Genomic DNA, 21,868 nt, shown 5'->3' with positions numbered 1-21,868 from the left:
CTCTCTTAAGCTTCAGATCTCTGGTTAGGAGTCATTCCCATCCTTTTCCATCTTGCGGAAAACTGCGGTCTTTGAGCCCGCTAGTTCGTATCCGAGTAGACGAACATCGACAGCCGGATAAAAGTGTGCAGCGACAACTTGTATTGCTTGGCCAACTCGCGCAAGGGCGAAAGCTTGGCCTCTTTTCTGGAATCCTCGTCGGGAAGTATGAACCTGACTCCCTTCGTGTGGTGACTGGTCGAATGGGTTGCTACCGGGTAAAGAATGTCCGAGTTTTGCATTGGCTTGCACTTGGATAGACCAGAAAGGAAGCGCCGTGTCATATTCTGCCTTTCGGTAGGACTTTGGGGGAAGAAGTGATTGTCGGGATCCAGTGAAGTACACTCCATTCTCTCCAAGAAGGCGTCAAAAAGCTCCATTGTCGCCCGCTGCCCAATCTTGCCGGCGAATGCCACGGCCCGGTGGATGGCCGCAGGGTGAATGTCAGGCTGCCATTCCAGACGCAGATTATCCTCCCATAGACGTTTCATCGAGAGAAGTACTAGGACGTCTCGGAGGTAGCCTCGAATGGTGTAAAAAGGCTCCTTGTTACGCTCACGCTTCAATACGTATCGATCGAAGCGAAGATTAGGTGAGGCCCAGGCTGAGAACCGTTGAAGAAGACGGAGGACCTCGGTTGGCTCCTCCTCCGAAAAAGGTGACGAACCCCGGGTGTCTTCAGCCTCCGCGTGTTCCAGAAGACCTTGGACGTCTTCCCAAGACTCATGGTTATTGAGGATGGCGTTCGCCTTGGCCACCATGTCAGGCGATATGACTTCTTCAAATCGTTGAGATTCGCCTTCGTCGCGCAAAGATCCCAGCCAGGAGATTCTTGCAGCATCAACAAGCATCTCAGATCGGCAGTAGTCACCGTCGTTCTCTCCCAGAACTTTGGCAAGATAACGCTCAATGTCCCGCTCTTCGCTGTCGAGGTCGTCCCCGCTCCTCTTTGGTCGCCATACTTCAGGCTCGAGCTCATAATTCAGTATCAGAAGCCGCTCCCAAAACTCGCGACACAACTCAAATTCTGCATAAGAATTTTCAGGAGTGCTGGTGGCAGGTGATCGCATGGCAGGCGACTGAGGTTGCTTGAACACTATCATGGCTGTCGTATCTTCCTCCAGCCGCCGTGTCTATCTGTATTGGCGCCTTTTCTAATCTCATCTATGTGTTGAGATGAATGACTCTAATATGTTATGGGTCAGTCAAATTTGAAATGTCTTTGATAAACATACTCACCGATTAACAATATCGCTTTGCTGGAGATAACAGAAGCAGTATGAGGAGAGCAGAAATATTTAGGAAGTTTCGATTCCACCTAGGGAAGAAATAGAAATCGCGATTGGCTCTTTCAGAAACCCGATTTTGAAGTTGCAGCCGATAGCACCATAGCGACTTCCCTGAGGCGACCTTGTAATATATTGAAAGAAACAACGGGAAGCCGCGATCTTCCACTTGGTTTCTAAAGCCAACTAGTTTTGATTTTGCAAGGAAGTTGCGTGTCTTGTACTGCAGAGTTTAGTCCACAACCACCGATCCAAGGCTTGTCACGCAAGTCCTCATTGATAGACAGAAATTAGGACACAAGTGCTATTTTACATAAACAACATCTAAATCTCGACGATATAGCCATTACACCGCTTCAGAAACCAACATCCAAACGACATGCCGCTTGTAAGTCACGAACCCCACCACCCACGAACCTCCCAAAACGGAAAGAGCACCTTAGTCATCAGGGAACACCCTAGCGCCTGAACCTGGGCCACCCCCGGTCACCACGCGAACCCCACACTGGAGCCAGCCCAAGCTCCTGAGCCCGGGCTGCCTACAAGGGCTGCTTACTCGCTCCGCAGCGTCGCATCACCAGCTCCGACTGATTCGCCAGCATGGCCAAGTGGTAAGGCATCGCACTTGTAATGCGGGGATCCTGTGTTCGATCCACAGTGTTGGCATGAGCAGTTCTCTTTTTGTCTTTTTCGGACATATCATGCGGTCGCGCAGATGCCGATTGAACTGTTTTTTTGTCGATGCAATTCTTGGTTGGATGCGTTTTTGGGGAAAGCATAGTTCATCCGGTGTACATGTGTCCATCGCCAAGCGGGGAACTTGGATGCAATAAGATGTGCAGCACCATCACGCGCTGATAACTAATTATCTGGACTACCGTAAGTTTGGTGCGCTGTCTAGGATGCGTTCTGCGATATTTTTGTTATGTCAAACTCATGATTTTGGGATTTTCTCAGTAAGTTGGAACAACAACACGCATCGCCGGCAAAGTCCTTAAGTTTACCGGACATCAACACCGAATCTCCTTCAGAGCTTCTGGCATTACCATTAACCTATGAGTGCAGGATGCAAGAATGTAATCAACCCACACCCTCGTCGATTTTCTTTTACATGCGGACATCGTTTGTTCTCCCATAATACTTACGCAGGGAGGAGCTCACAGAAGACCCAGCCTTCTCTGGGACAGAATCCGAAAACTGAAAGAAACAAAACTTATTGACGATCTGCATGCTCCTGCAGGTGGAAAAGTGAGCGGCATCTTGAGATCTTGGATCCATGCTTTTTGTTGCGCAAACATGGTAAATACCCCGAGCCTCGTGGCTCCCTTGCAGCTCGATTCTGCAAAGTTGTTTGGTACATCTGCTGGTTTCACACCACTTTGAGACTCTGTTTCTGCCCTGGACTTTCGATATTCATGACCTTTCGGTACTCGAAAAAGTGGCAACCAAGTCCCTTGCTTCATGTAAACCGCACATCACCATCAAAGCACGAGGAATGTGAGAAGAAAGATGTAATAAATCCAATATTATTTTTCCATTAAGATACTAGCCATTAGATATAATTATTTACCCTAAAGTCGTCTAAGGAGTGTAAGAATGAGGCCATGCAATTCATTAAATCCAAACTCCGTTCATCCTTTTATGCATCGCCACGATGCTGCTCAAATGAGAGTTGAGGTGCAGCTTAGTAGCCGCCGGCGAAGACGCCGCACTTGTTGGAGACAAGGACGTTCTTGTTCTCGGCCAAGCAGTCCTGATACTGGATCTTGCACTTGTTGAGAGCGACAGTGAAAGTGTCGGCGAAGAAGAAGCGCTTGGCGATATCGGGAGCAGAGGAGTAGCCACCACCGCTGCGGCGGTTGTTGTAGGCCTTGCAACCCTGGGCGTAGACGCTCTGGCACTCGGTGTACTGCTCCTGGCAAGCCTCGGCGCAAGCGTTGGGGACGCTGCCCTTGCCGTAACCCTTGCAGAGCTTGGTGTCGGCCTCAATGTAGAGCTTGAACTGGTTGCCAGCCTTGAACTCGACCTCGACGTCGTTGCAAGTGACGATGGGGATCTCGATGCCACCAACAGGGTTGCCAGGGCCATACTTGAAGAGCCAGCTGGAGGGCTGCTTGCAGATACCAGTGGGAGGAGGAGGGACAACAGTGACCGGGGTAGAAGTGGAGGTAGGCTTGGAGGGGCAGGGGAAGGTGGAAACAGAGGTAGAACCAGGCTTCCATCCCTTGGGCTGCTTCTTCTGGAAGCAGTCCTTCTTGCCGCAAGATCCCTTCTTGCCGGAGCAGCTGCTGGAGCAGTAGCTGGAGACGTCCTTGCACCAAGCCTTGAAGTCGACACAGGCGGCAGAGTTGGGAAAGCCGGCACCCTTGTAGCAGGCGTTGACCTGGAGGAGGCAGCGGTTGGAGGCCTTGTTGCAGCTGTCCTGGTCGTCAAAGTCGGGGAGGTTCTTGTTGCACCAGCTACCGCAGCCGTACTCGCAGGTGGCGGGGGTGGTCACAGTGGTGGTGCACATAGCCGGAGCAGTGGTGCTAGGAGTAGGCTTAGGAGTGGTAGAGGGAGGAGGAGGAGCCTGGGAAGACACGACCTTGGAAGTAGAGACGGGAGGGACGACGGGCTTGGTGGTCGAGGTCGTGCAAATCGAGGTCGAGGTCGTGGCGGGAGGAGGAGGAGGGGGGGCCTGGGAAGTGGTCGATACAACAGGGACCGAAGTGGCAGGAACGGAAGTGGCAGGCACCGAAGTGGCAGGCACCGAGGTAGCCGGGACCGAAGTAGCAGGAACTGAGGTATCGGGAACTGAAGTAGCAGGGGCCGAAGTAGCCGGGACTGAGGTATCAGGAACGGAGCTGGCAGGGGCCGAAGTGGCAGGGACGGAGGTGTCAGGGACCGAAGAGGCCGGGGCGGAAGAGACAGGGGGCGTGACCGGGAGCGAAGAGGACGGCGAGTTGGCGGGAGGGACGTAGCCGCAAGGCTCCAGAGAAAGGAGCTTTTGAGAGGCATAGATCTCAACATTTGCAGAGCCACCGCAGTTCTTGGTGCTGTCACCCGTGCAAGGCGTGGCGCACTTGTCGCTGGTGGTAGGCACAGAGTAGTTGCCAATGACGACACCGCAGTAGCACTCCTGACCGAACTCAACACCAGCGAAGGGGTAGCCATCGGCAGCGCAAGCGGCGATACAGGCGGACGGGGTCATGCTGCCGGTAGAAAGCTGGTCCTGGCGCTCAGCAACAGTGCGTCCGTGGCTGGTGTCGTCGGTGTAGCAGCCGATAGACTGGAAAGAGTTGATGACCGTGTCGTCGACGTTGGGGAACGTGGGGTCAGCCCAGACAGAGAAGGCAGACGGGCCGCCGCAAGTCTCGTTCTTGGCTCCATTGCAAGGATAGTTGCAGACCTTGTCATCGAGCTTTGCGCTGTTGACAGTGGCACTGCAGTAGCAGACGCCGTAGTAGGTCAGACCGGAGTAGCGGTAACCGTTGCCCTTGCACTCGGCAGCGCAGGACTCAGTGGTGGTAGTCGACTGGTCGATGGAGGAGCGGAAGTCAAGAGCGTTCTCGCCCTGAGTTCCCTTCTCGGCGTAGCAGCCAGAGTAGACGAAGGGCTGGAAGGCGCTGAGGCATGGAGGCAACTCAACAGTAGTCGCAGTGACCTGGGAAACGAGAGTGGTGGCAGCGGCAAAGGCAGCCACGGCTCTGAGGAGAGGAGCCATTTCGAGCGAGTGTAAGGCGGTGAATTAACTAAAGAATGAACAGGTCTTTTGCGAAAAGCAGAAGAAACGAATGTGGTTGTATGCCGAGAGGGCTGTGTGTGATGAGGAGGGAAAGAGACCGGGATGAGAGGCATCAACGCCCTCCATATATAGTGAAATTCGATCATATCAGAAAGATCATGATGGCGGCCTCCAGGGTGGGAAGCAGTCAGGGGAACGGGAGACGCAGGTAGCGGCCGATAGAGTGGTGTCAGGTCAGACGGGGACGAGGCTGCAGCTAGAGCATTAGCGTGATTTCCAAGGATAGAGTAAAAGATACGCTTATTCTGGGGACGGTACGATGACTGACTGTTGGCTCAGACGCTGTGCTGTCTTCACGGAAGAATCGGCAAGAGACAGCCATATCATGGGTCTGATGTCAAGAATAGGCGGGCTAGAGTCAGTCAGGTTAAGCGGGAGCTGGACGCCACCTAGCCAGGGCCATATCGATGTTCCAACAACAAGCCAGGACAACAGCAATTAGAGACCGCTGAACGGCGCGCCTTCACCTGCACTGGCGTTGAGCTTTGCAGAGTCGAATGGAGACTCCCATACTCTTTCTGGCCAAGAGGCAGGGCCGAGATGCAGTCAAGTTGGAGTATCCGCCATCTTGGGGCGGACCGGCGCAAAAGGGCATGGTCCTTGAGTCCGAGCAAGGCACCTAGGCCAGAACAGGCTTGGAGGTACAAGTGAATGCTGAATCCAGGCCACTTCTGGTCGGCGGTAGTCGGCGGATGACGGGGTGTAAAGGACATACACAGGGAAGGGTTTGGGTGCCAAGGTGCGAGGAAGACGAGGAAACAAAACAAACGACCAGGGTGTTGCCCCTTTGGGAAAGAAGAAATGCCCCGCTTGGGATAGATTGGCCCGTCTCATTGGCCCTCCCGGCGTTAGGCTCAGCTTATCCCGTCGGTGCCATCCCTCCACCTCTCCCTCTCCCTCCACTCGCCTCTCCAACAGCAGGGGGTCCGGGGACAGAGCCCCCCCGTACCTGCATTAGACTCTTTTTTTTCTTTCCAATCTGGAATCACAGCAACTGCTAATCTCAGCTCAATTGCATCCGTACCTTCCACTCACCCATCACCAAGGTTTCCAAAGCTGCTAGGCTCTTGTGGGGACCTTTGCCGTCCATGATGCCGTCAGGTCCAATCTCCCCCAAGCCAATTCGTCCTACTTCACTTTAGCCACCCACGCAGGACATCATCTTTGGACTTTCGTTTCGTTTTGATTCAGGGGAAACGCCAGGCCAAGAATATCCTTTTTGTCAGCGTGGGCTTGGAGAACAATCGTCTCAATGCCCAGAGGCTTACCGCTCGACCGGTTTTCTTGTCCACGCCACAAAAGACCTTGGCCGAAGCTGATATGACTCGGGCCGCGATACCTATCTCGAAGCTCCTCTGCATTGCTCGTGCGCCCTTGCATGGTAAACCTGTCAGAAAATGGCTTGGGTCTGAACATAGCAGCTATGCACAATGCAGCTTGGGTTGCATTATTGACTTCTACCCCAGGCCTTGAGCCCTGTCAGCCACCGAGGCCAGCCCAACGCTTCGAGAAGCAGGGTATCTGCATACTCTGTCTCTCGTATAATCCTCCGCGATGCAGCACGCTTGGGCGACTATCGACGGGGCTGCAACGTCTGCGGTGCTTGAGCTGATAAGGCAAACCACAACGCTTCAGACGAGGTCCCCAAATCGTGCTCTGACTCTAGCATCTGCCCGCTCAGATTTCACGCTCTGTTCTGCCGCTTCGTTCTCTTCTCCCAACAATTTAGTTCTGTGTTTTGTCGGTGCGGATGATTTCAACCCCAATTAACGCGAAGAAAAAACGCTCTGGCCACTACTAACTTCTAACTTCCACACTACCCTCTACCCCCCTCTACCCTCACTACTACTAGCCTACTTTTTAATTATTAATTTATAGTTAACACAATCTCATTATTTTTTATATATAAAAACCTAACTTTTTCTAAATATTTAATATTTCCTAAAATAGTATACTTATATAAGTAATATTTTAATCTATAATATTATATCTTTTTAAGCTAAGTAGTTTCTTTTAGATTATTCCTACTTATTTACCCTCCTTATACCTCTCTTATTAACTTACTTTCTATAACCCTCTCTTTTACTTACTTACTTTACTATTACTATTACTATTACTATTATTAACCTCACTATTATAATAAATTATAAAGAATAAGCTACTTTTAATACTCTTTTTACTTAGTTTACTACTAATACTAATAATATTAATAAAGTATACTTATTTCCTATTCTAAGCTTATATATTAATTTTAACCTTAATTAATATTATAATAACTAAGTAGATTTTAATATAAATACCCTTATTACTAAGATTAACTATATATCTCTATTTAAACTATTTTTACCCTACTTTACTATTAACTTCTATTACTCCTAAAACTTACTATTAAAACTAAAATAACTTAAGCTAGCCCTCTTATAATACTTAAAGAGATTAAAGCTATATATACCTCTTTTTTTAATTTTAACCCTACTTATACTATTAGTAGTAATATATTTAATACCTAATAGCCCTATATAAGTAACTTTTTTATACCTTTTTATAAATATATTAATAGCTTTAAAAAACACTTTACTTACTACTATTATTACTACCTTCTTATTAAAAAAAAAGAGCACTAAAGTTAAAATAGCAGTTAATATATATAAAGGATATAGTAAGTAATTAGCTACTCTTTTTAAACTAAGATTACTTAGTATTATATTAATATATCCCTCTCTACTTACCTTATTATTAAGATTACTACTACTTATAGCTCTTATATTAATTATAATCTTAACTAACTAAATTATACTAAAATCCCTCTTACTTTTAAATAGTTCACTATTATATAAGTTTCTTCTAGCTATAAGCTTTCTAAAGTCTATTATATACTATAAAGCTATAATAAGTATTTTAAAGTTATTAAAAAAGCTCTAATTACTATAAAAAGTAAGTAGCTAACCTAATAAAGTATCTATAATATTAGTAATAAGTAGTTCTAAGAAAACTTTAATCCTAAGGTTATTAAGTATAACTACTATAAGAAGTTATAAGTTAATAAAGTTAAGTTTTTTTATTATAATTATAAGAGTACTTATTTAAATATATTAATATTAAATAATATCAAAATAATAATATTAATTCTAATAGCTTTATTTAGGCTAAATAGATTTCTATTAATCTACTAACCTAATAAGGTTTTTTTACTATAATAGATACTACTTATAAGACTAACTAGCTTAATTAGTTCCTCTATATAGTAATAATATATAATTTAATAAGTACTTAGCTACTTATAGCTTATTTTATTACTATTAAAGCTAATAGAGATATTATTACTATTTATCTTTACTAGCTTAAAATATAATATTAATAATATAGCTATAAGTAATACTTATACTACTTTTTAATTAATAACTTTACTATTAAGTAATATACTATCTATAAAGCGTTCCCTAGCTTTAAAGCTAATAAAACTAAAGTTATATACCTCCTCTACTATATTTACTATAAGAGAACCCTTAACTACTAACTAGCTAGCTTAAAATGCTATAAAGTTTATAAACTGCTATTTTCTACCCTAAAATTTTATTATATAAAGTATAAATATATTAAAGCTATTAAAAAAGTAGTTATTATTACTTTTAAGTTAAAAAAAGTATATATATATAAAAACTAGCTACTAACTTATATATAATAAACTAACTATATTTATAACTATTTACTACTCCTCTTATAAACTATTTTAATTAATACCTTTAAGTTATAACACTCTTCCCTTAAGTATAACTATAAAGCTTTAATAGCTTATTTTTTACTTTATAAGATTATTAAATATTATAACTATATTAATAGCTAGTACTATAATTAAGCTAACTACTATTACTATACTACTAAAAAGATCCTACTTAAAGCTATTATTCTATTAAGTCTATACTACTTCCCTAAATTTATATAAAAAAAGATTATTAGTAAAATATATAAAGTATAAGAGTTAATTAATAAAAATACTAACTTAATTAATACTATATTTAGTAATAACTTTAATACTACTAACCTTAATAACTTAAATATTATAATTAGCTATAATTACCTCTTTTAATACTATTAATACCTACTTTACTACTATATACTATAATAATAATTACTTAATAATATAATTAATAACCTCTACTAATAATATTAAGTAGATATATAATAAGAAAGTAGCTATAAGTTCTATAAAACCTAAGAAGTTTACTAACTATAAAGATAGATTTCTAAGGCTATTACTTTACTTACTTATCTTAAAGTTTATAAATAAACTAAGATCCTTATAGATATACTTTAAGTATAAATATTATATTTAAAAAGGTTAATAAGAAGAGGTTTATATATTTTAATAATTAGTAAAACTCTCTAAAGCTATTAATATAATATTAAAGCTAAAAATTAATAACTAGAGGTATTAGTAATAATAATAACTCTAAATATTATCACTTTAGCTATATATATATATTATTATTATTATATAAGAAGGAAAATAAGTTTAAAAATAAATAAGTAAAGTATATAATAAATAGATATATAAGCTAACCCCTAAATTAGGATTACTACTTAATTAAGCTTAATAGTAAAGTAAACTATCCCCTAGTAAGATCTCTACTTATATATACTCGCTAAGATATACTTCTAAATCGTATACCCAGAGAGAGCCTAGAATACACCCCATAGCTAGAGCGTTTTTTCTTTGCGTTAATCGGGGTCATGATTTCGACAAACAACTCTCCATCTTCCTGTGCGGGGCGGAACCTGGCCGAAGCTGTAGATCTTCGATGATCCCTGGCCCAAAGCAAGGGCGCTCCCGCGTTCAAGGATCGAGCACCTCGTCAATTTGTTTACACTCCCTTTGATAGGGCTGTCACGCCTCGCGACACCCGCCATATTCCCAGACACAGACCTCCCAACTGCAGGTGAGCATTGTTGGACCCTCCTTGCACGGCCGTATCGCCTGCGAGAGAATGGGGGCTGCATTATTCCACAAGCTGGGGGATACGAGACCGGCACCTGAGCCCGAGACATCTTTCGTTATCAAGCTTACCCTTAAGCTTGACTTGGTTCAACATTCGCCTCGAGCCATCCAGCCCTGACGTCCCCTCTCTGGGGTCGATGGCATGAATCAACAACTCACTAAACGTTGTTTTTTAACTTGGACCAATCTAGGTCATATTGTCGCCGCCTGATTATTCACACACTAAGTTGACTACATTACATCGTCGCAGATCCCTTCTACAAATGACTGCAATAACCCGCAACAATGGTCTACTGAGTCTAGAAACTCGAATTCCAAAGGGAGAGATTAATAACCACCCATCCAAAGACGCGTCACTGCTTCAAAGCGTTGTCGGCAGACACAATCCTCCTGGCTGAGAGAATTGTCAGTGCATCTTCGGCAGCTGCAGCTGCATCATGTAGATGATGTCTGGCTTGCATGCTGCCATCCCATCAGCGAAGATCCCATCTCGGATACAAGCATTCCATCCGAACCATTCCCGTGCGCCATTCTCAGCTCGTTGGGCCCGACCTCACCTCTCACTACAAAGTTCGGGAGGGGAGTTGCTGCGCCTCCATCACCCGTCGACGGTGCCAGCCCGATGCCAATGCAACTGGACAATGCACACCTGAAAATACCACTAGCAACCCCTTTCCTCTCACCAAGAGAGGGGGAGGAAAGCTAGGGGAGTTCATCAAGCCCGACCGTCCGTCATTGAGGCCCACGGCGCACCGAACGGCCCAAGCCAAAGTGAGACCCAACAAGACGGGCAACAGCTTCGAGCCTCGCCGACGCCTCACACGTGATGGGAGGAAAGAGCAGTTCTGCAGCGCGCTTCTTGGCGCACGGCAACGTATCCCGCATCGTGGCTTTGCTTAGGCTTAACGGCGGCTTACTTCCCCTACCTCTGAGGCTACGGCTCACAACGAAAGGGGGCCATGAAGAACCTCAAACTCCACGATCTTCGCCACATCTGCGGACGGCGATCCTTCCAAGCCTCGTATCCAGGTGGACGGCACGAGTCCAAAGCCTCTTGGATCGATAATCCCCGATTCCCGCTGATGCGGCGCGGGAGGTCCGCGTATCTCGCATTTACTTACTTACCCCTGACAAGGCTTACCGGAGACCATGAAGAATACGGTCGGTCGTTTTGTCTCCAATGAGCCTGGTCTGGGCCTCCACCGTCGCCGTCCTGAAGTTGCCAAGAGCCTTTTGCAGCTTGCAACACCGATTCATCTTCCCGAACAAAAGTCGCCAAGGCTGCCCAGACTATGACATCCAACTAGTGTAGAAACATGACTGGGAAAACTTCTTTGGCTGTTTGTCGCAGAGTCAAACATGTCGGACATAGTCCGTCACTGATGAATTGTCCAACTTCTGGGCCAAAAGATTTTGTTGAAAGAATGAATCATGGATTATACGCAAGATGCCCCAAAGTCTAATCCAGCCATTTTGAAAATTTGAACCATGCCAAAAATCATTTCATCATCGTCACATTTCACTCCATCCTGACCAACGATTAAAGGCTATCTGTTACTTCCATTCTAGCTCCCCTCGATCGGTGAGGAGGGGGGATCATCCTCGGGGGCTCTAGAGTACATCCTTTTTTAAAACAACTTCCTGCCTAACCTAGAACGCCGATGCAGACTGCAGATCCCACCACTTGCTCTCTTCCTCCTCGTCGCCCCCTTTCATGATGAGCACCAAGCTTACTGCTTGTCGCGAAGGTGACGGGGCACCCACTTGCCAGCGCCGCCCGATGGCTTGAGCGGCTCGACCGGCTGCGCGGGTGAGCCGGTGCGCTCAGGACGACCGTTCTCACCGCGTCCAGAGCCGGCGCGGTTGAGGGGCGCACCACCGGAGGCGGTGCGGGACGGAGGCGGCGCGGTGCTGCTGCTGTCGCCACCGCCGCCAGCGGCCTTGGCGGCCTCACGCTCACGCCAGCTGGGCTTGTTGCCGGCGAGGTTGAGGCGCGGCGGGCCAGCGCTGGGGCGGTCGCCGGAGTCGGCACGCTCAGCACGCTCGGGGCGCTCAGAGCGTTCAGGGCGCTCATAACGGTCGGAGCGTTCGGGGCGCTCGGAGCGCTCCACGGGAGGTCCGCGAGCCGGGGGTGCGGAATCCGCCGGGGCAGAAGACTTGTTCGCCTCGCGCTCGCGCCACTTGCCGGCTCCGAGGAGGTTGAGCGGGCGACGACCCTCGGAGGAAGGTTCGGCGGGGCCGCGCTCGGGAACACGGGACGGGGGTGCAGCGCGCTGGGATTCTCTCTCGGCCTTGCGACGGGCCAGGGCCTCCTCCTCGCGTCTCGCCTGGAGCGCGGCCTTCTCGAGACCCTCCTGGCGCTCCTGCTCGCGCTGCTCCTTGAGGCGCTGCATCTCGGCGCGCTTGGCCTCGGCGCGTCTCTCCTGCTCCTCCTTCTCGCGGGCGGCACGCTCCTCGGCCTCGCGGAGGGCCCTCTCCTTCTCCTCGCGCTCGCGCTTCTCGCGGAGCTTGCGCTCGCGGTACTCCTTCTTGCGGGCGGCGATCTGCTTCTCGAGCTCTCTCTCGGCATCCCTGCGACGCTTCTCGAACTCGTCCTTGCGGCGGTCGTGAAGGTTGTTGCGGAATGAAGTGTACTCGGGCACCAGGCGGCTGAGGCGGTGCTTCAGCTCGACGCTCTCCTTGTGCTTCTCCTCGGACTCCTTGAGGGTTTGCTTCTTGACGGCCTCGTAGGTCGCGCGGTCCTTCTCGATCTGCTTCTGGTAGTCCTCGCCCAACTTCTTAGACTCCTCCTTACGGAATGCACGCTCCAAGTGGTCGATACGCTTCCAGACGATGCGGAGCTTCTCGTTGACATCGTTCTTCTCGCGCTTGAGCTGCTCCAGCTTGATGGCGTGGATGGCGCTGGAGTCGAGGTTGTCCAGGTTCTCAAGGTCCAGGTCAATAACCTTGGGACCGATCTTGAGGTCGGCAATCTGCTTCTTGAGCTCCTCCTTGCGGACACGGTCACGCTCGGCCTTCATACGCTTCTCCTCACGCTCCTTCTGCTCGGCGGCGAGGCGCTTGTCCTCTGCCTCCTGGAGCAGTTGGTCACGAAGGCGCTTCTGGCGAGCGTTCTCTCTCTCCTTACGGGCCTGAACCTCGGAGGCCTCCTCCTTGCGCTTCTGGATGACCTCCTTTCTCGCAAGAATGGCGTGGTGCTCCTGCTCAGCTCCGGCCTTAGCCCGGACGAGAGCAGCTTCCCTGGCGGCGACAAGAGACTGGTTGTAGGTGGGGTCGACGTAGAAGCAGGTAGTGTGAAGGGACTTGACGAGACGGGTGAGTTGAGAACGAACAATCTCCGAAGGAGTGCTCTGCAGGCGCTGGACGGAGCTACCGTCGGCCTCGGCGGAACCGGCGGAAGAGCCGGCGTGAGCAGCCTTGGCAGAAGAGAAGACGTCGTTGTCGAAGCTGAGAACGCCGGTGGCGTGGTCCATACGGATAGCCAGGTCACCCTTCTTGTTGCCGTTCATGATGAACTTCTCAATGGTGCCGCGGGTAACCTGGAAGGGCTCGGGGAACTCGGCGAGGCGCTCAACGAAGCTGAGATCGACGGTCTCGTACACTTGCGAGAGCTGCTGGAAGAGTCTGGTCAGGATGACCTGCTGGAGAGGCAGGATGTACTTCTCCATCTCAGCGTCGGCGCCGATCTTGGTGAGAATGGGAGAGATCTTCTGGCAAATGGACAGAGGGTGGAAGTCGACCTCGAGGATGTTGTAGAGGTCGCGGATCTCGGGACGAGCACGCTTCAGCAGGCCCTTGGCGTGGGCATCGCGGAAAAGGCCGGCACGGGTAGGGGCCTGAGACATACCCAGAAGGTGGGTAAGGCGGGCGTTCTTGTTCTTCCTCGACTCGTCAAAGTCAACCATGGCACCGCGAGAGCGGGTGGTGCTGATGACGGGGATGGCCAAGGCGGACAACAACACGAAGGAGGCGGCCTTCTCGAGGTCGGCATCGGTGGCAGACGGGCTGTCGGCCTTCTTGCTCTGACCAGTGGAGACCAGGGCAGCGGACTGGCGCAGGAGGGTGTAGTAACGGGACCAGGCGGCAGCGTGGAAGAGGTAGTTCTCGCCGACGAGGAAGATACGGGTAAGCTTCTCGTAGTAGTTGGCCATCATGATGTGCTTGGGAGGGCGCTTGCTGAGGTTGAGGAGGGTGTGGATATCCTCAACGGAGCGGAAAGCCTCCTGCCAGAGCTCGAGCTCGACGGCAACGTTCAGCTGCTGGAAACGGGTCTCCAGGTGACGCTGCAGGGTGTCGGGGTCGCTCAAGTTGATGGCGTGCATCTGCGTGGAGTACTTGGCGGCGGTCTGGACGTGGTTGCGGAGTAGCTCGCAAAGTCTGCGGAACTCGGTCTTACGAGTGTACTTCAAGCAGAAGTCGAAGGCCTGCATGGCCGTGCTCTGGTAGAGGACCTCGAGGCGGGCATTGTTGCGGAGGATGTCGAGGACGGTACGGTAAGCCTCCCAGAGGAACTTGAGCCACGGGGTGACGATGGCACGGTCGGTACGGTCGCGGGACTGCTCGCCGGAGACGGTGGCGAGGAGGATGGACTCCGGGGTTTCGCTGGCCTCCAAATCGTCGACGTTGGCGGTGGAAGTGGTAGCGTCGATGGTGGACTGAACCTCGTCGGCCTTTTGCTGGGCGGCGGTGACCTTCTCGGCGGCGAGCTCGATGAACTTCTTGAGAACCAGCTGTGTATGCCCTTTGTTAGCAATCGTTTCCTCCGGCACACAAGTTATCTCCGACGACGTGGCGGCGTACCTCGATCGTTGCGACGTTGGTGTTCTGGCTGATGTTCTTGTACTGGTACAGGGCATCCTTGGCCAGCTTTCCCTTCTTCTGCTCGACGGAGAGCTCGACCAACAGGAGCATCACGGGCTCCAGCGACGCGATGGGGACATTTCGGCTTCTCTTGGAGGTGATGTGCTCGTGGAGGAGGGTCAGGGCGGCCGGTGCCTGCTTGACGCCGATGAGCTCGTGAGCCCGCTTCAGGACATTCTCGGGCTTTTGGTGAGGCGGAGGAGGCTATAGAGAATCATCAGTATTGTTGCCCCAAATAGTCGATCGCACAGCAAGAAGCCGGCTTGTGATGGAATTAAGAGAGGGGTAGCGTCAAAATGGGCGGGAAATTTTAGGCTGCGGGTGGGCTGGAACACATGGATAGGCGGGACTCACCATGATGGGCAACCTCCTCTGCGGGTAACAGATATTCTCGAGGAGATGTCTATTTAGAGAGTTGCAACGCAAGCCGTGTGGGTGCGAGCGAGATATCGACTTGGCTGTCGCTGCGATGGCGTTGCGAAAGAGTCGATTCACACGAGAATTTTCAAATTTCCTGTGTGGCCGCTATGCGAGTTTCTGAGGGGCTCTGCGTCCGTGCACGGCTGCGAAACGGACGATCACGTGATATTGAAGATTATGTCAGCTGCCGTTCCAGCCTGCCGACCTGCCTTCACTTTAGGTGTCTTGTCCTGGCCTCAAGGCTGTCTGCGGTCCTCCGTTGCACATTGAAGAAAGAAGGCGGGGGACCTCACCAAGAGACCTCCTAATTTTCCATTGCTAGAGCGACCGCTATTATTACCGTTGTTGTCTCTACTACTGTCGCTCTTGATCAAAGTAATTAACTGCACGGAAAATGCAGCCGCGAAGACACGGGAAAATTAGGCGGTCTCCTCATCAATAGACTGGCACCCTACCTGAGAAAAACCTTCCGCCATCCCATAATCACTGAGCAAATGGATGATGCAACATCGATGGAGGTTAGATCGTGGGTCCAGTGACGGGGTCTTTGAGGTCGCCGAAGTGAAGTTTGAGAAAAGTCCATTTCTAGTGAATCATGCGCAAAGGTAGCACTTCTGGGCAAAACTCTCTCGCCCACTTCCCATCTGACAAGCAACGAGGTAGGTGTCTGTGTCACTGCGATCGCAGCCCGATTTGCCAGCCTTGCCAGTGTGTGATCCAACAGTTCGATGAAGTTAATCATCCAACACCATCACAAGGCGCGGCTTATTCCCGCCCCCCCACACCGTTGCCTGACGTGACCTCCGAGTTTAATCGTTGACTTCACACATCGATGATCTCGGTAGAGCGCCGGTCGTTGGTGGGTTCGTATTCGATCATACCTCCTGTCAGGGGGGCTTGTGCAGCAGCATTATCGCAGTGCTGGAACGATCAAGGGGAAGGTGCAATTTTGTTTCCCCGGACGGCCAAGCCAAGGCTGGCTGGATGGGGTATTTGATGGTGGTTGTATCCGAACGAGTACAAGTCGGACCAAAGGGCCGATAGAAGGGAACGGCATATCTGATATGCTTATTCCCGATATAGAGCATCTGGGCATTGCGCCATTCACCACTCAGCTGGGCCGTCGGCACTCCCCCGTTCTTTGTCTTTGGCGCGGTGAAAGGTTAGCAGCGAGGCCGAAAGCAGCGTGGGTGAGTTCGATCGGACGTCTTGATGAGAATCACGGCTGACATCGATTGATACCCCGAGGCCTGTACGTGTACGGGGCGAACCCCCCGCAGATAGCAACGGCATGTGTTGGGTTCGGCAGCGAGGCGAGCCGGAGGCAGAAATCCGCAAGATGGATATCAATTCAGTAAAGTCGGCAGTGCAGGGTCAAAGTCAGATCTGGCTGCCGGGTCTTGGTAGCAGTAGTGCAGAGTCTGTATCCATTGCAAAGTGAGTAGGGAGAGTTCGCCACAGATGATGATGTGATGAATGCCGTTCTGGCGTTGTAGTTTGTCCGCGGTCGCCCGCGCCGTCATTGAAGAACCAACAAGAAGTGCTTCAAGTTGGAAGAGGTGTCGCGTCGTGCGATGCTTGTACGCGATACTCGGGCTGTTAAACGGGGTGGTGGCCTGCTAGGCGGAAACCCAATTTTGGAGATTGCCCGCTCCGGCCAACTTCCAGCCAATCCCGCCAGAGTTGGGCCAACACCGGACGAGTCCGTGCGGCACCCGTCTCGTGCTGGGCGAGGGACAATTTGAGAGAAGAGAGACCAGACCCCGGTCCAGTCAAGCGAACACCCCCGCCGGCTCGAGAAAGGGACATGACCAATGTGCCCCGTCCACCCTGGTCTGGGTCGTCTGAGGTGCGAGCCACTGCACCTGCACCTCATCTCGGGGCATCTGCACAATTGCAGCGCACACTGCCGCACCTCACCTCAGTTACTTCGTAGGTAGGGTGGGCACCGCTTTGCCAGCCGCCACCAGCTGCAATCGGTCTCGCATCCGCCTCGCTCCTCTCCTCTCGCGCGCGCGGTGCGGTACGGAGCGCGCTGCTTGCTTCAATGGTGCACCTGGTGGCCCGAGCGTAAGGTAACCTTGGAGTCCAGGACCTTTCCTTTCACGTTAGGGGAACCTTCCCACGGCTCCGCAATCCAATCCAAACCCAGCGTCCCTAGTACCAAGCACGACTGAGAGACGCAGGTGCAATCCCAATTCCGCTTTCTCCCCCTGCCCATTATTTTTTCTGTCGGTACCTACCCAGTCAAGTCAGTGTCGCTTCCCACCTCACCTTAGTAAAGCAGTACCTGGCACCTTGCCTTGACCCTTTTACCAAGCAAGCAAAGCACCAGACAGAGAGCAACTGCCAGAAGACAGACACCTTCCCTTTCCCTTTCCCTCCCCCGTCCCGTCCACACGTACGTCCGTCCGTCCTCTCCTTTGCCTTTTGCTGCCTTTTTTTTGCTTTCCCAAATCCAAATCCTCTCTATCCGAGCAACCATCCTACCTTCGTACCCAAAACCTCGACACCCGTAATCCCCCCCAAATCCAATCCACCCCCCGACGCTCTTTCCTTTGTCGATTCGCTTCGATCGAAACCGGCCTTGATCATTCTCTCTCAATCCCTCCTTCCCGTCCTCCTCCTCTCCCATCTGCCCCCGCGGCATCACACCTGTGAGTTTTCGCCCCCGTCTTTGTCCATTTATTCCCCCCTTCTCCCGCCCCGAACGAAGACGCTCGTTCCACGGGGTGGTGGGAAAACGCGGCAAACACCGCCAAAGCGGAGTCTAAGGAGGGAAACTCTAATCAAACTGACACGATATGCTCGCTCACCAGGAACGTTCTTCTCACAACACCACCACCGCAGCCGCCAGCACCTCTACCTCACCAACTGCTGCCGTCGCCGCCACAGCCGAGTCATCGACATCTCGCCAGCGGCAGGACCAGGACGACAAACCCCGTACCGACGACATCAAATCGCGACGACAACCCGCTGCCGCTGTCGCTTCATCTTCCAAAGCGACTCCCAGTGCCAGTGCAAGCGCCGCTCCCGTCGCTGTCGCCGAGTCGTCTTCCGTTCCTTCGTCGTCCAAGTCTCCAGCCCCCCGATCCGCCACTACGATGCCTGCCTACACCTCCCGCGATGTTGGCGACCCGTCGCAGATCAAGAAGAACAAGCAGTCGATGGCCGATCTCAAGCTGCGCCGATTGACGGAACTCAACAACCGCTTGCGCGAGGATCTCGAGAGGGAACGTATCCCGGTTAGCAATGCTTCTAAGAGGTAGGTCTTTTTATTCAACCAATTGATCGTCGATGGCTCTGGATGACCACGCCATCGCGACCATCGCGAATTCATCACTAATTCATCAAACAGCATCATTGCCTACTGCAACAGCACGAGAGACTACATGGTTCCTTCGGTCTGGGGCGCTGTCCCCCGTGGCGAGGATCCCTACGCACCACAACAAAGCGGCGGATGCTGTATCGTGATGTAAAAAAACCACAAAAGCAACGGAAGTCATGGGTAGCGACGTCGTTTTTAATCGGATCAATCGAGATGCTCCGATTGGATTGTCATTTTTATTTTACGCGTGGAATACCAGACCCCCGAAGGCCATCGGGCAATGCAGCACAAACCTCCCGGAAACAGCGAGCAACCCATCCCGACGCACCGAAAAGACGATGTTGTTTGTTTTTAATCGCGGTCATGGAATCATCGGAATCCATCAAAAGTCCTAGACTAGCGCGGAGTCGATGAGGAAACGAAAAACACAAAAGGTTCCCCAGGATTGGGAAAAGACGACAAAGGGTTCCCGGACGTTTGCCAGCCAAGAGGGAAAAATGGATATCTTGTTCTTGGACGGATTCCAGAAAAAAAGTCAAAAGGCAACGGACGACGACGACAACAATTACGGGTCAGTAATATCTGGGAACGGCGAGTGAGGGTGCGAGGGAGACGGGGAGGCGACTCGAGATGAGAGAAGAGAGGCAATGGCCCCCGCTACGATAATGCTTCTATGCTGTTCTTTTTTCTATTATCATCGGGGAGGAAGGCGGTGGTTGTCTGGGAGGCAAGGCTTTTATTGGCGGACAGCTCTTCAGCATGTAATAATTCTCTTGATGTCCTGTACTCTTTTTTCCTTCTTCGGATCTGTCTGCTCCCCCTTTTCCCACTATATCCCGCACCGAGTGTGTGAATAGCTTCAATCAATCAATGCCTTGTCTCCATGAAACTTGCTGTGTCACTTGATACCAATTGTGTCGAAATGTTTCGCGTCTACGATGCATCTACGCTGACACGACAGGTGCAAGCTTCAGCCTCTTGGGCGGAATAGGGTTCCACAGCCTCGCAAAAGGGCAAACCACCAAAACAGACAGTGCAATGTGCGTTGCGCGCCGTGGAGCCACGAAATCACCCGCATCTGCTGTGGTTCCATATCAGGTCATTTCGGCCAACCAATGGCTACATTGGCGGACCGGGGTCGGTGAGGGTGAGGGCGGTCGGCCCTGGATTGAACCACTTTCGTGACCAGAGTCCCTTCCGATTTCCATCATCAGCGCAGGCCTCTCGGGGGACCGAGGAGTCTCAAAACCAAGATTTGATCGAGGACGGCACAGCACCAACACAGGTGTTGTTGGCTCTGTGTCGTCTTCTGTGTCCAGGGGTGGTGGTGTTGGTGATGGTGGTCCCGATGGCCTGGGAATGGGAAGGACGGCGAGAGACATCAGGCCATCCATCCGGCGCGGCGCTGAAGAAGCAAATCTAACGGTGGGGGAAGCACCTCGGTACACACAGACTTTCCACCGTACTGCTGTGGCTGGAAGTGTGTGTGTTCTCTATTCTTGTGCAAGATCTTTCTTCAAACCACCAAACCCAGGTCAGAGGGTCATCTGAGACATATGCAGCGTCCCTTTTTGCTGTTTATTTCGCCAGGACCTGCGACTTGTGGACGGGCAACGGCAGGAGGGAGGCCAGGCCAGCAGCAGGAGAAGGAGCGATTGGAGCCTCAGCAGGGCAGAAGGGGGGACGCCGGACGGGGGGAGGAGCCGGAGGAGTGAAGCAACGCGCTGGGTTGGTGCTGACCTGCTGGGATGGAGACGGTAAGAGGTCCATTTCATTTCCCTAGGGGTCACATCGGAGCAGGCCTGGTTCAACTCATCTTGCCCTGCTCGGCCGGGGGAATCTACGGCCTTTGCCACTATTGGATGCCGACCTAATTCCCTCCTGTCAATCATCAATATCTCATTCAATTACTTTACAGCCTTCCCATTATTTCATCTTTCATACTTCCTTTCCCTTTTTGCGACATCATGCCTTCTGGGCCTCAGCGGGAAAGGGTTGATGACGGGAGGCGCTTTGTCGTTGTCCCTCAGCCAGACCAAGAAGAGAGACCAAGACCCGTTTATTCGAACCCATTCGCAGACCGTCTCCTCCACCCACGCTAGGGAAGAGAGAACGGCACTTTACTGCGTACGGCGCATTTGCTTTTCCTCTTACTTCTTGGCCCGCCGAGCTGCGTGCTCTCTCCATCGCGGCTGGTGTGCTTGCTGCTTGCCCAGTAGTACCTAGTGGTGCTTGCGGCGCTCGGCGCTGGAGGACCACCATTCATCGCACCCGCACCCGCACCCGCAACCGCACCCCCCGACGACGACGACTCAGCGAGCGCTGTCCATCCAGTCCCAGGTCGTTCCCAATGGCAGCGCGACCTTGCGTTGCAGCAAGACTCCACCGGTACCTGAATTGCTGCCGGGTTTTCCTGCAAGGCGTCGGAGCGACGGAGCCACCTCCTGCCACAAGCTTCACAATTGTTCTCCTCTTTCCCGGGGGGCCCCCTCTCCCCCTTCTGCAATGGCACTCCCGTCACCCCGGTCGCTTTGTCAGGTGGACAAGGTTTCCATTGTGGGCAAACACCCAAGCCAAGCACCACCACCACCGCTTTTACCCCCCTCCACTCCCCCCCAAAAGCGCCGTTTTTTTGCCCGTTTCCTGCCAGGTATGCAGATGGTGGCCAGGTGTTTGCCAGTCGCAGCACCAAGCACATTATGCACTTGACGGGGTTGGCTCCCTGAGGTGTTTCCCAATTTTACCCTCCGCCGGGTCTCCGCATCCGCCGGCGTCGGCCACTTTTCCCTCTTTGTCAGCCAGCTGCCAGGCCCGGACGCAAGCCACAATCCAATCCCTCCAGATGAGCTGCTGGCCACAGCTCCCATCCAAATTGTGGCGTCCTAGTCAGGAGCTGGGAGCACTGGCACGACTGGGTTCCCCCCACCCCGCTTCCCGCGTCGTGTTGACTACGCCGCCCGATGACGCAGGATGAACCGACTGTTCCTTAGTCTGTTTTTTTCTCATCTTGCTTGTACACCTTGATTTGGCCTAGGCGCGAACCGAGCATCCGAACGGTGACGATCTACGGGTTTCCCATAACTCAAGCCCCTGCTGGACGTTCACTCACTGCCTAAGACGTGTGTTCCTCTATTGAACCAAGTTGCATTCTGGAC

General features: G+C 51.1%; 4 protein-coding genes across 4 annotated transcripts; 1 reads left to right on the top strand and 3 right to left on the bottom strand.

Annotated features, from left to right (window-relative positions):
- Positions 1–80: 80 nt before the first annotated feature.
- On the bottom strand, positions 81–1,109 carry CGCS363_v006737 (uncharacterized protein; the record flags this gene model as incomplete). Its single annotated transcript, XM_036638586.1, has 1 exon — positions 81–1,109. The coding sequence occupies one exon, from the start codon at positions 1,107–1,109 to the stop codon at positions 81–83; it is 1,029 nt and encodes a 342-aa protein (XP_036496020.1).
- A 1,900-nt stretch (positions 1,110–3,009) lies between these two features.
- On the bottom strand, positions 3,010–5,028 carry CGCS363_v006736 (putative fungistatic metabolite; the record flags this gene model as incomplete). Its single annotated transcript, XM_036638585.1, has 1 exon — positions 3,010–5,028. One exon carries the CDS (start codon positions 5,026–5,028, stop codon positions 3,010–3,012), a length of 2,019 nt encoding a protein of 672 aa, XP_036496019.1.
- A 6,807-nt stretch (positions 5,029–11,835) lies between these two features.
- TIF32 (Eukaryotic translation initiation factor 3 subunit A) lies at positions 11,836–15,322 on the bottom strand (the record flags this gene model as incomplete). Its single annotated transcript, XM_036638584.1, has 3 exons — positions 11,836–14,835; positions 14,906–15,169; positions 15,320–15,322. 3 exons carry the CDS (start codon positions 15,320–15,322, stop codon positions 11,836–11,838), a joined length of 3,267 nt encoding a protein of 1,088 aa, XP_036496022.1.
- Positions 15,323–18,189: 2,867 nt separating this feature from the next.
- Positions 18,190–18,864, top strand: gng-1 (Guanine nucleotide-binding protein subunit gamma; the record flags this gene model as incomplete). The annotated part of the gene is made up of 2 exons (XM_036638583.1): positions 18,190–18,650; positions 18,744–18,864. 2 exons carry the CDS (start codon positions 18,190–18,192, stop codon positions 18,862–18,864), a joined length of 582 nt encoding a protein of 193 aa, XP_036496021.1.
- Between the last annotated feature and the right edge of the window lie 3,004 nt (positions 18,865–21,868).

Source organism: Colletotrichum siamense (genome assembly GCF_013390195.1).
Source record: "Colletotrichum siamense strain Cg363 chromosome Unknown KSG_Cg363_contig04, whole genome shotgun sequence".
In the NCBI taxonomy this organism is placed as follows: Eukaryota; Fungi; Ascomycota; class Sordariomycetes; order Glomerellales; family Glomerellaceae; genus Colletotrichum; species Colletotrichum siamense.
This window is presented reverse-complemented; position numbering and strand designations above follow the sequence as displayed.